Below are 13,545 nucleotides of genomic sequence, written 5' to 3'. Positions count from 1 at the left end.
GCTAACTTTACGGTTTAGTTTTTTTTTTTTTTTTTTTTCCAAAAACGCTGCATTTGAAAGATTGCTGCACATATACATTGTGACAAAATATTGCAACAACCACCATTTTATTCCCTAGGGAGGTCTGCTAAAAAAGGGCGAGTTTTCGAATGTATTTTTTAGCAAACAATTATTTACTTAACCAGCAAATTCAAGAAACATTTTTTTAAGGACAAGAGCCAGTTCACACAGGGGCGACTCAGATCCGACTTCAAGTCGCCCCAGGTTGCACAACATGTAGAAATCAATGTAAGTGAGAACTGTCTTAATGCACTTTACTGAAGTCGCGCCGACTTCAGAAAAGGTTCTTGTACTACTTCAATCCGACTTATAGGCGACTGGTACTCATTGATTTCAATGGAGGTCGCCTCCAAGTCAGATCTAGGGTCCGTCTATACGGAGGCGACTCTCAGAGAATTATCAGCTCTCAAAAGGAGAGCGAGAATGAGCTCTCGGGAAGTCGCTTGGCCTGGGGCGACTTAAAGTAGTGTTGTAAGTCGCGTCCAAAAGTCGTGTTGCCCCTGTGTGAAGCGAGCCTTAGTGGCTAACCGTCATCTGCACACTGAAGTGTTCCTTTTGATCTAAAGGACAAATTGTTACAATATTTATACTTCAGCAGCTGAAGAATGTTGCGATACTTGGCAGACTGTGTGTGTGTGTGGTGTTTTTTTATTTTTTTATTTTTTTTTTTTTTCCCTCCCCCCCCACCCTCCCTTGATGGCTGTGGCTTGAGCAGGGAATTCTCTGCATAGAAAAAAGTCTGGAAAATACTTAGTCAAGATTGCAAGAGGGGGAAACCTTTTTGATGACTATTGTGCAGCTTTAGTGTAATATAGTTTGTAGGCTCTAACTTTCACAGACTACATTAATATACACTGATTTGGGTTTTTACCAAAGAAATATAATAGACTACATCTTGGCCTAAATCTATGAAGAAAGATTAATTTTATTTGCAAATTTCATACAAGGTGTTGTGTGTGTGTGTGTGTGTGTGTGTTGGTTTTTATAGCAACACTATACTAGTGTTAGTGGTAAACAGGATAAATGGGGTGAATCTTCCTAACATGGGCACAGAGCAATAAAAATGTATAAGTGTTCCAATGTGCCTCTACTCTATCAAACAAAAAAATTTTTTTGCCTTTTTTAGTTGCACTTTAAATACCACCAAAAGAAAGCTCTGTGCAGTGTTGCATGACTAAGGAATTGCCATTCAAAGTGTGACAGCGCTGAAAACTTAAAAATGGCATTAGATTTAATTATCCTGCTTCCTGTGAGCTGCACTGAAAGCAAAAACTATTTCTCTCAGTAATCTACACATTTCTTAATTTTTTATTTGCTTATTTACAGGAATATTTGCTAAGTGGAGCAGATATAGTTGAAACCAACACTTTCAGCAGTACCAGTATTGCCCAGGCGGACTATGGTCTTGAACATATGGTGAGTCCCTTACCATGGCAATTGTTTTGAGGGATTCTGCATGTGTAGCTTTATTTATTTATTTTTTTTTTAAAGATGCTCTATTAGTTAGTGCCCAGTGCTATACATAATTCATAATTCAACATAATTTAAAGTGTTACACCAACCTTTGTATTGCTTCCTTTGTGTGAAATCCCTGGTGTGCCTGCCAGTCCCTCTGCTTTCTTAATTGAAACTGCCCACACCTAATTAAGCAGGAGAGCACACTGTGGTCAGTTCTCTAGCTGTGAAGATTGGGTGGGGTGTAGGTTGCGCTATGGAGCCTTAAACTTGAATACTAACAAATAAAAAGTTAGGTAAGAGCAGCCTCTATTTATTTCCACCCAAATGGGTGGAAAGATGCTGAAAGGAAAAAAGAGGAATAGATATGGCGCTGTACCTATTATTATTATTATTATTATTATTATTATTATTATTATTATTATTATTATTATTATTATTATTATTATTATTACGGACCTCTAGGTGAGGGCTCTATTGTATATAATTCACAGTGTGCTGGCAATTGGATGGGGATAGCAAGATACAAACATCAAATGTGCAACCACATACGCTATGCTATTTACTAATGAACACCTGTGAGTGGAGGCGCTTATTGCATATAATTCTCGGCGTGCTGGTTAACCACTTGCCGACCGCCGCATGACGATATACGTCGGCAGAATGGCACAGGCAGGCATATGGGCGTATATATAAGTCCCTGCCTGCCCGCGGGTGGGGGGCCCGATCGGGCCCCCCCCCGGTGCCTGCGGCGGTCGGCATTCCTTCGAGAGCGATCCGGGATGAGGGGGCGGCCATTCATTCATGGCCACCCCCTCGCGATCGCTCTCGACGAATGGAAATCCTTCGTGACATAACTTCCTCTCCTGTAATGTAAACACAGGAGAGGAAGTGATGTATTCTCTCCTCCGTGTCGGTATTTTTCGTTCCGGCACCGAGGAGAGAGGTTCGGTGAGTTGCACCAACACACCACACATACAGTAGAACATGCCAGGCACACTCACACCCCCCCTTTACCCCCCGATCACCCCCCCCAATTACCCCTCCCCCCAGTCACAGTGACACCAATTGCTTTTTTTTTTTTTTTTTTTTTTTTTTTTTTTTTTTTTTTTTTGCATTGGTGTCATTTGTGACTGTAATAACTGTTAGGGCAGTTAGGGTTAGCCCCCTTTAGTTCTAAGGTACCCCCCTAACCCCCCCAATAAAGGTTTAACCCCGTGATCACCCCCCGTCGCCAGTGTCACTAAGGCTGGGTTCACATTGCAGCGGTTTGAGAACGGATGTGATTCGCACTGCAGTGCAAATCACATCCGATCTCTGTGCGATTCGAGTTCAGCCATACAGATAGTATGGCTGAATTCGTGTCGCACCCGCCGCAAACTCGCACGGGACCCTTTTTTTGGTCCGCAGCAGAATCGGATCGCATGGGTGTTCACACCATGCGATCCGAGTTTGCAGATCGCACTGCGATATGCGAACTGATCTGGGGGTGTCATTAACATTTCACTGACACTCCCAGCAGTTCGCATAGGGCAGTGTGAACTGCCGCCGGGAGGCATGCGATGCGGGAACCCGCCGCGGATTCGTGGCATTCCCGCATCGCTCCAGTGTGAACCCAGCCTAATAAGCGATCATTTTTCTGATCGCTGTATTAGTGTCACAGGTGACGCTAGTTAGGCAGGTAGGTATTTAGGTTCGCCGCAACTTTTTATAGCGCCAGGGACCCCCATATACTACCGCATAAAGCCCCCTGATTGCCCCCTAGTTAACCCTTTCACCAGTGATCACCATATAACTGTTACAGGTGACGCTGGTTGGTTAGTTATTTTTTTATAGTTTCAGGGCACCCGCCATTTATTACCTAGTCTCACTAGTGTACCCCTAAATTTAGGGGTGTCTACTTTCCAAAATGGGGTCATTTGGGGGGGGTTTGTGCCATCTTGGCATTTTATGGCCTTCAAAACTAACGCCCTTAGAAAGCCTGAAGGCGGTGCTTGGTTTTCGGGGCCCCGTACGCGGCTAGGCTCCCAAAAAGTCCCACATATGTGGTATCCCCGTACTCAGGAGAAGCAGCAGAATTTATTTTGGGGTGTCATTTCACATATGCCCATGGCATGCGTGAGCAATATATCATTTAGTGACAACTTTGTGAAAAAAATAAAAAAAAAAGTTTGTCATTTTCCCGCAACTTGTGGCAAAATATAAAATATTCCATGGACTCAACATGCCTCTCAGCAAATAGCTTGGGGTGTCTACTTTCTAAAATGGGGTCATTTGTGGGGGTTTTGTGCCATCTTGGCATTTTATGGCCTTCAAAACTGTAATGGGTAGTGAGGAGTGAAGTCAAATATTTACGCCCTTAGAAAACCGGAAGGCGGTTCTTGGCTTTCGGGGCCCCATACGCGGCTAGGCTCCCAAAAAATCCCACACATGTGGTATCTCCGTACTCAGGAGAAGCAGCAGAATTTATTTTGGGGTGTCATTTCACATATGCCCATGGCATGTGTGAGCAATATATCATTTAGTGACAACTTTGTGTAAAAAAAAAAAAAAAAAAAAAAAATATATATATATTTTTTTGTCATTATTCAATCGCTTGAGGCAAAAAAATAAAATATTCGATGGGCTCAACATGCCACTTATCAATTTCCTTAGGGGGTCTACTTTCCAAAATGGGGTCATTTGGGGGGGTTTTGTACTGCCCTGCCATTTTAGCACCTCAAGAACTGAGATAGGCAGTCGTAAACTAAAAGCTGCGTAAATTCCAGAAAACGTACCTTAGTTTGTAGATGTGACAACTTTTGCGCAAACCAATAAATATACAGTTATTGACTTTTTTTTTACCAAAGACATGTGGCTGAATACATTTTGGCCTAAATGTATGACTAAAATTGAGTTTATTGGATTTTTCTAATAACAAAAAGTAGAAAATATCATTTTTTTTCAAAATTTGCGGTCTTTTTCCATTTATATCGCAAAAAATAAAAATCGCAGAGGCCATCAAATACCATCAAAAGAAAGCTCTATTTGTGGGAAGAAAAGGATGCAAATTTTGTTTGGGTACAACATTGCATGACCGCGCAATTACCAGTTAAAGCAGCGCAGTGCCAAATTGTAAAAAGACCTCTGGTCATTTACCAGCAAAATGGTCCGGTCTGAAAGTGGTTAATTAAACACAAAAATAGTAAAAAATAGAGACCATGATATATGGAATGCTTATCCCTATACCATAAACAGCTATGACAATATGTTGTTATTGATAAAGTGCAAATGAATCCACATGTGCCATAAAAAGTAAAGGTGTACGATAAAATAAGATTAAAAAAAAATAAAAAAAAATAAAGACTAGATGTGATATCGGTGAATTACCTGTGGGTGTGATATTAATGATTGATCAATATTGGTGCTCTAAAAATATATTTAAGGTGAATATCACGATAGTAGCACAATGTAATAGCTAACACAGTATAATGGCACAATATAAGATGAGAAATAAAAATAAAAATAAAATTTAAAAATAATAAAAAATAAGATATGAAAAATAGAATAAAAAATTGAATACAAATTGAATAAAAAATGTGCAAATTTGCAAGTGAACCATGTTGAAATTGTGAAAAAGTCTCTAACAAGTGACGGAATCTTCCGTAGGTGAAGGGGGGAGGTGATGGTTTCCAGTTGTGTTCCTCGTGTTCAGTGGCTACGTATATATTATGCTCTCACCGGAAAAAAGACCCCGTCCGGGGTGGATCAGCCTTCACAATATCAGCTATTGTGTCGCTCTCTGGCTTCCTTCAGATGTGATACTGGGGATCCCTCGTTTTTCCGTGAGTGCGGTGTGCCACGTTATATATGGTAAAGAGGCACATCCATAGTGTGATACCGTTTAAAACATTGCTTTTATTCACAAAATAGATTAAAACTACTTACAAACCAAAGGTTTCAAATTGCGGTTATGCATACAGCTTTAAAAGTCCCGCTCTGCTTTCTCCGCCTGAGCTCGAGGTGTACGTTGCCTGGCCACCATCTATTTTGTGAATAAAAGCAATGTTTTAACCACTTTCAGACCGGACCATTTTGCTGGTAAATGACCAGAGGTCTTTTTACACTTTGGCACTGCGCTGCTTTAACTGGTAATTGCGCGGTCATGCAATGTTGTACCCAAACAAAATTTGCGTCCTTTTCTTCCCACAAATAGAGCTTTCTTTTGATGGTATTTGATTGCCTCTGCGATTTTTATTTTTTGCGATATAAACGTAAAAAGACCGCAAATTTTGAAAAAAAATGATATTTTCTACTTTTTGTTATTAGAAAAATCCAATAAACTCAATTTTAGTCATACATTTAGGCCAAAATGTATTCAGCCACATGTCTTTGGTAAAAAAAAAGTCAATAATTGTATATTTATTGGTTTGCGCAAAAGTTGTCACATCTACAAACTAAGGTACGTTTTCTGGAATTTACGCAGCTTTTAGTTTACGACTGCCTATCTCATTTCTTGAGGTGCTAAAATGGCAGGGCAGTACAAAACCCCCCCCAAATGACCCCATTTTGGAAAGTAGACCCCCTAAGGAAATTGATAAGAGGCATGTTGAGCCCATTGAATATTTTATTTTTTTGCCTCAAGCGATTGAATAATGACAAAAAAAATATTTTTTTTTTTTTTTTACACAAAGTTGTCACTAAATGATATATTGCTCACACATGCTATGGGCGTATGTGAAATGACACCCCAAAATAAATTCTGCTGCTTCTCCTGAGTATGGGGATACCACATATGTGGGACTTTTTGGGAGCCTAGCCGCGTACGGGGCCCCGAAAACCAAGCACCGCCTTCAGGCTTTCTAAGTGCGTAAATTTTTGAGTTCACTTCTCACTACCTATTACAGTTTTGAAGGCCATAAAATGCCAAGATGGCACAAAACCCCCACAAATGACCCCATTTTAGAAAGTAGACACCCCAAGCTATTTGCTGAGAGGCATGTTGAGTCCATGGAATATTTTATATTTTGCCACAAGTTGCGGGAAAATTACAAACTTTTTTTTTTTTTTTTTTTTTTTTTTTTTTTCACAAAGTTGTCACTAAATGATATATTGCTCACGCATGCCATGGGCATATGTGAAATGACACCCCAAAATAAATTCTGGTGCTTCTCCTGAGTATGGGGATACCACATATGTGGGACTTTTTGGGAGCCTAGCCGCGTACGGGGCCCCGAAAACCAAGCACCGCCTTCAGGCTTTCTAAGGGCGTTACAGTTTTGAAGGCCATAAAATGCCAAGATGGCACAAACCCCCCCCAAATGACCCCATTTTGGAAAGTAGACACCCCTAAATTTAGGGGTACACTAGTGAGACTAGGTAATAAATGGCGGGTGCCCTGAAACTATAAAAAAATAACTAACCAACCAGCGTCACCTGTAACAGTTATATGGTGATCACTGGTGAAAGGGTTAACTAGGGGGCAATCAGGGGGCTTTATGCGGTAGTATATGGGGGTCCCTGGCGCTATAAAAAGCTGCGGCGAACCTAAATACCTACCTGCCTAACTAGCGTCACCTGTGACACTAATACGGCGATCAGAAAAATGATCGCTTATTAGGCTGGGTTCACACTGGAGCGATGCGGAAACGCCGCGAATCCGCGGCGGGTTCCCGCATCGCATGCCTCCCGGCGGCAGTTCACACTGCCCTATGCGAACTGCTGGGAGTGTCAGTGAAATGTTACTGACACCCCCAGATCAGTTCGCATATCGCAGTGCGATCTGCAAACTCGGATCGCATGGTGTGAACACCCATGCGATCCGATTCTGCTGCGGGCCAAAAAAAGGGTCCCGTGCGAATTTGCGGCGGGTGCGGCGGGTGCGGCGAATGGCTGAACTCGAATCGCACAGAGATCGGATGTGATTTGCACTGCAGTGCGGTGCGAATCACATTCGTTCTCATAAACCGCTGCAATGTGAACCCAGCCTTAGTGACACTGGCGACGGGGGGTGATCACGGGGTTAAACCTTTATTGGGGGGGTTAGGGGGGTACATTAGAACTAAAGGGGGCTAACTCTAACTGCCCTAACAGTTATTACAGTCACAAATGACACCAATGCAAAAAAAAAAAAAATGACATTGGTGTCACTGTGACTGGGGGGCAGGGGTAATTGGGGGGGTGATCGGGGGGTAAAGGGGGGGTGTGAGTGTGCCTGGTATGTTCTACTGTGTGTGTAGTGTTGGTGCAACTTACTGATCCGCTCTCCTCCGTGTCGGAACGAAAAATACCGACACGGAGGAGAGATTACATCACTTCCTCTCCTGTGTTTACATTACAGGAGAGGAAGTGATGTCACCGGGGATTTCTATTCGTCGGGAGCGATCGCGAGGGGGTGGCCATGAATGAATGGCCGTCCCCTCGTCCGGGATCGCTCCCGATCGGGCCCCCGACCCGCGGGAGGCAAGGGACGTACATGTATGTCCTTATGCCTGCCCGTGCCATTGTACCGACGTACATCGGCGTGCGGCGGTCGGCAACTGGTTAAACGGTATCACACTATGGATGTGCCTCTTCTTTACCATATATAACGTGGCACACCGCACTCACGGAAAAACTAGGGATCCCCAGTATCACATCTGAAGGAAGCCAGAGAGCGACACAATAGCTGATATTGTGAAGGCTGATCCACCCCGGACGGGGTCTTTTTTCCGGTGAGAGCATAATGTATACGTAGCCACTGAACACGAGGAACACAACTGGAAGCCATCACCTCCCCCCTTCACCTACGGAAGATTCCGTCACTTGTTAGAGACTTTTTCACAATTTCAACATGGTTCACTTGCAACTTTGCACATTTTTTATTCAATTTGTATTCAATTTTTTATTCTATTTTTCATATCTTATTTTTATTTTTAAATTTTTTATTTTTATTTCTCATCTTATATTGTGCCATTATGCTGTGTTAGCTATTACATTGTGCTACTATCGTGATATTCACCTTAAATATATTTTTAGAGCACTAATATTGATCAATCATTAATATCACACCCACAGGTAATTCACCGATATCACATCTAGTCTTTTTTATTTATTTTTTTAATCTTATTTTATCGTACACCTTTACTTTTTATGGCACATGTGGATTTATTTGCACTTTATCAATAACATATTGTCATAGCTGTTTATGGTATAGGGATAAGCATTCCATATATCATGGTCTCTATTTTTTACTATTTTTGTGTTTAATTAACCAGCACGCTGAGAATTATATGCAATAAGCGCCTCCACTCACAGGTGTTCATTAGTAAATAGCATAGCGTATGTGGTTGCACATTTGATGTTTGTATCTTGCTATCCCCATCCAATTGCCAGCACACTGTGAATTATATACAATAGAGCCCTCGCCTAGAGGTCCGCAATAATAGGTACAGCGCGATATCTATTCCTCTTTTTTCCTTTCAGTTCTCTAGCTGTGCTGGGAACCCAGCCTACTCTCCAATTATCACTTGTCCTGACACTCCCCCACTGTGCTGCTGCTGCTTCTCCTCCCTCCATCTCTTATGCAGCTGAGAACAGAGCATGTGATCACTCCTAAAAAAGGTACATTTATTTATAATGGTTTTTAACATCTATAAAAAAAATCGCCTTTTTTCATTTCTATTTTAAACTGAATGGATTGTTCTTGCAATGTGAGGGTTTACATGCACGTTAATTAACACAGCAATAGATAGTAAATGTATATAAAAAATCAAGTGTCATTTAGAATTTCTACAGTAATCCAGATGAAAAGGCCCCATTCACACTTATGTGACTTTAGACCCCCAAAGTCACATGACAGACACCCCTTGTTTCCCAATGATAACCGTTCATAACTGACTTCAAACTAGTTCTTGCACTGTGGTTCACTGTGTACTGTGGTTTGACTTTCATGTAACTTGAGGGATATGGACCTCAAGTCGCATGAAAGTCGCACCTGCCTGATACATATGTGATTTGGGTGGGACTGTCTGACTTGTGAATGGCAGCAGGTTTTATTTTATTTTTTGTTATTTTTTAAAACCACTGAGGGGGTTCTATCGTGGCATACACCCATGTTTGCTAAAAGAAATTGGCTAATTTTCAAGGCCATTTTTTTTTTTTTTTTTTTTTTTTTGATTTTTAAGTACTCTTAATGACTGGGATAGTACCAGTGTTTTGCCTATATTTATTTAAAAAGGATCAGTCTTTACCAGATCTGTTGATTTAACGTCTATAGTTGGGAAGATATTGGCGAGTTTAATAAAACAAAACAAAAAAACTAGGTGACTTCTTTCTGGCAAAAAGTATTTTAACCCTTTCATGACTAAGCCTATTTTTGGCATTTGGTGTTTACAAGTTGAAATCCATATTTTTGCAAGAAAATATTGTGTGTGTATATGTATGTGTGTGTATATATATATATATATATATATATATATATATATATATATATATATATATATATATATATATATATATATATATATATATATATATATATATATATTTACGCAGAGACTCTAGAGAATAAAACGGCGATTGTTGCAATATTTTTTGTCACACGGTATTTGTGCAGCGGTGTTTTAGACGCAAATTTTTGGGCAAATGGACACTTTCATGAATTTAAAAAAAACTAAACTGTAAAAAAATGTTTTTTCCATAATGTGAAAGATAATGTTATGCCGAGTAAATAGATACAGAACATGTCACACTTTATAATTGCACACACTCGTGGAATGACTACAAACTACGGTACCTAAAAATCTCAATAGGCGGCGCTTTTTTTTCCGGTTACCAAGTTGGTTAGAGGAGGTCTAGTGCTAGAATTATTGCTCCAACGATACTGGCGATACCTCACATGTGTTATTTGAACACCGTTTACATATGCGGGAGCGACTTGCGTATGTGTTTTCTTTGCTTTGCGGGGACGGCGTGCGCTTTAAAAAAAAAAAAAGTGTTATTTTTAAAATTGATAAATTTTTTTTTTTTTTTTTAAACAATTTTTTGATCACTTTTATTGCTGTCACAAGGAATGTAAACATCCCTTGTGACAGGTCCTCTCCTTTTACACTTCAAACTATTCGGATCGCTGTTTTCGGCGATTCTGAATAGTGTATTTTAATTTTTAAATCCGGCGCCATTGGCAGCCAAATAAATGGGAAGTGACGTCATGACGTCACTTCCGTGTTTACCATTAGGAGACTGGAATGATGCCGCTTACGGCTTCATTCCAGTCCCTGCCCAGTAGCCAGAGGTATCAGATCATGCATCGGTGCTCCCGAATTGAGCGGGAGCACCGCTAAGAGCGGCGGGGGGAGTCCCCTCCCGCTCCTCCGGCATAACAGCTGAGCGGTTTTTAGCCGCGTCGGTTATGTCTGGAAAGCCAATCGCTGGCTCTAATAATCGGTACTGGGATGATGCCTGCAGGTGCGGGCATCATCCCGGTATAACCCCCGGAAGCTGAGTACGCACATCTGCGTACGCTCGGTGGCAAGGGGTTAAGCAACAGACGTCATAGGTTCATGAAAGATAGTTGTCAGACAAATCTGATTTCCCCCTTCTTTTTTTATTTTTTTATTTATTTATTTATTTTTTGAGGCGGTAAGTAAAACCTTGGACAGAGGGGTGGCTGTGATATACTTGCATTTTGCTAAATCGTTTGACACCGTTCCCCCACACACTGCTAACGTGAAAGGTAAAGTCTACAGGCTTAGAGCACTGTTTGTAAATGGATAGTGGATAGAAAACTGGCTTAAAGACCCAATTCAGAGAGTATTGGTTAAAGTGGTTGTAAACCCTCTTTTTTTTTTTTTTTTTTTTTTTTTTATCTGTAGACAAGCCTAAAATAAGGCTTAGCTAATAGGTAGTGGAAATGTTTTTAAAACATAATTTTTTTTCTTTTCTTACATCAGGGGACATAGTACTTATTATGTGGCTTATAGGGCCACTGATAGGTGATGGACACTGGCACGCTTTAAGGCAAGAAGTGTACTCCCTATATAACCCCTCCCACTACTGGTAGTCCATTTTTTTTTTTTTTTTTTTTTCACCAGTGTCCTAAGGTGTTGGTCATGAGTAAAGATGTGCTGTGCTGAGCTCCAATGGAAGTTTCCGTGCTGGTGCTAGTCATGCTGTCCCGATCAGTTCTGATGTCCTTTCATGGGCTAAATGGATGGTACCTGGGCCTCGTGTCTGAAGAAACAAGGTTTTTCTTGCGAACGCTTCTCTTTAGAGAGCTGGACCCTGGGGTCCAGTACTTTTTTTTTTTTTTTTTGTAGTAAGGCCGTAAAGTTTTTACTGGCAGGGTGCTGTCGCAGGTCCAGGATTGTGGGTAACCTGAGGTTCCCCTGCTCCTGAAGGTTTCCTAAAGGTCTCAGAGCCCACCGTGAAGGGTGAAGGTTGTTTTTTTTTTTTTTTTTTTTTTTTTTTTTGTTTTTCTCAGATAAACCCTGCTGTGAGACAAAGGTAAGGGAGATTTCCTCAGGAATTTCTCCTATGTATAATGCTGTCATGCCTATGTGTCACCACTGGGGGCTGTATGGAGCACTCACCGACCTGATGCTGGAAACGGCACAGAAGCCTTCATTTCTCCTCCTCTGGCCACAACAGAGCCTCTGGTAAGAAAGGGAGGCCTGGGTCTCCTCCTGCGCCCCCACTATTAATCCTTTTCCCCTTTGGGGGAGTTTCTGGTGTGTGTTTGTTTTTTTTTAATTTAAATTTTTTATTTGTTTTTTGTTTGTTTTTTGGTAAAGAATGCGCGGCTGCTCAGCAGAGTATTTTGTCTCAACTGGGGTGTTAAGTCAGTTTTATGACTTAAATTTGGTCTGTGATCCAGTCATCTGAGAATGCCCAGGCTGGTTTACCCTTCCACGGCTCTTGGTGTCCACTTTGACCTAATCGGGGACCTTACACGAGGGTAGAATAACTGTCACTTGCAATCCAGCATTGGCAGGAGACATGCTGCAGGCGCACCAGGCTCCTTGAGCAAAGGGTTCCAGCCTCCCGTGAGTGGCATGCTATCCTGGGCTCATAAGCCCTCCAAGCCTGTGGACAGGTCCTCCCTTGGAGTGAAGGCTTTCCCCCACCTGTTTACCAGGGGGGAATGTCACCTTTTGTTTCATGGGTCCTTGGACTTTACTGCTTTCCAAATTGTTTGACAGGCCACACAGTTTAATTTTGTTAATTTTCTGTCTAATATGCAGGCTCCTTGCATGGCGGTACAGGATTTTCCTCTCCAGAGCATGATGGCCTTGGTTCTGGACCCAGAGATTTTTTTTGTAGGAGTGGTTACTCCATAGTTCTGCAGATCGAAACATTTACTACCACCCTGGACCTCAAGGCCCTGAATTATCTTTTTGTGAAAGTGTGGGTATGTGCACAATGGCTGTTGGTGGCCTCCACCTTCAGGGGGATTTTCTGGCTTCTGTAGCTATCAAGACTGTGTACTTGCACCTCTGGCATTGGAATGGAGCACTGACGTTTGTTGCACTTTGTGGTCGGACATGCATTACCAGTTTTTGGTGTTTCCCTTTTGGCATCCACTCCTCAGGTTGTATCAGAGTGCTGGCTCCAGCCCTGGCATTGCTGAGACAACGGGATTACCAGGAATGGCTGGCTGAATGATTCGTCTTACCTGAGCAAGGACTCGTGTGGCACTCGCTATATTCACTCTGCAGGGCTTTGGATGGGCCCCAAATCTCAAGTCCCTCCCGGGCTCTGATAATGTGGCTGAAGCATCTGTGCCTTATCCTCGTCTAGCTGCGGGGCCAGAGATCCTTCTGCTGGTTGGGCTCTGAAAGCTTCAGTCGATAATTAAGCTGCTGCCGTTTTTCCCATGATCCTGCATTTAGATTCTGTCCCATGGTATCTGCCTTTAAGGTGGTCCTGTATGCACAGTTCCACATGATGTGTCTGCAGAATGCAAGTAGGAAAAGTCTCCCCCTGTCCTTGGACAATCAGAGCAGCTGGACCAGAGGGCCAAGGCATTTTGAGCTTGGAGCCCTGGTCTCCTTTCTGGCCAGGAAGTCTCTT

The 13,545-nt window shown here is 42.0% G+C and overlaps 1 protein-coding gene across 3 annotated transcripts in view; it reads left to right on the top strand.

Moving 5' to 3' along the window:
• MTR (5-methyltetrahydrofolate-homocysteine methyltransferase) overlaps window positions 1–13,545 on the top strand; it is a 1,186,028-nt gene that overhangs the window by 16,850 nt on the left and 1,155,633 nt on the right. For all 3 annotated transcript variants that reach the window (XM_077486511.1, XM_077486510.1, XM_077486509.1), the window contains exon 3: window positions 1,387–1,476. In XM_077486511.1, the coding sequence (XP_077342637.1) occupies window positions 1,387–1,476 (90 nt within the window). The remainder of the gene's footprint in view (window positions 1–1,386; window positions 1,477–13,545) is intronic.

This window comes from Lithobates pipiens, unplaced genomic scaffold, assembly GCF_037356315.1.
Source record: "Lithobates pipiens isolate NorthernLeopardFrog02 unplaced genomic scaffold, aLitPip1_a1.2 Scaffold_18, whole genome shotgun sequence".
In the NCBI taxonomy this organism is placed as follows: Eukaryota; Metazoa; Chordata; class Amphibia; order Anura; family Ranidae; genus Lithobates; species Lithobates pipiens.
Note: the sequence above shows the minus strand (reverse complement) of the source record. Positions and strands in the feature narration are given on the sequence as shown.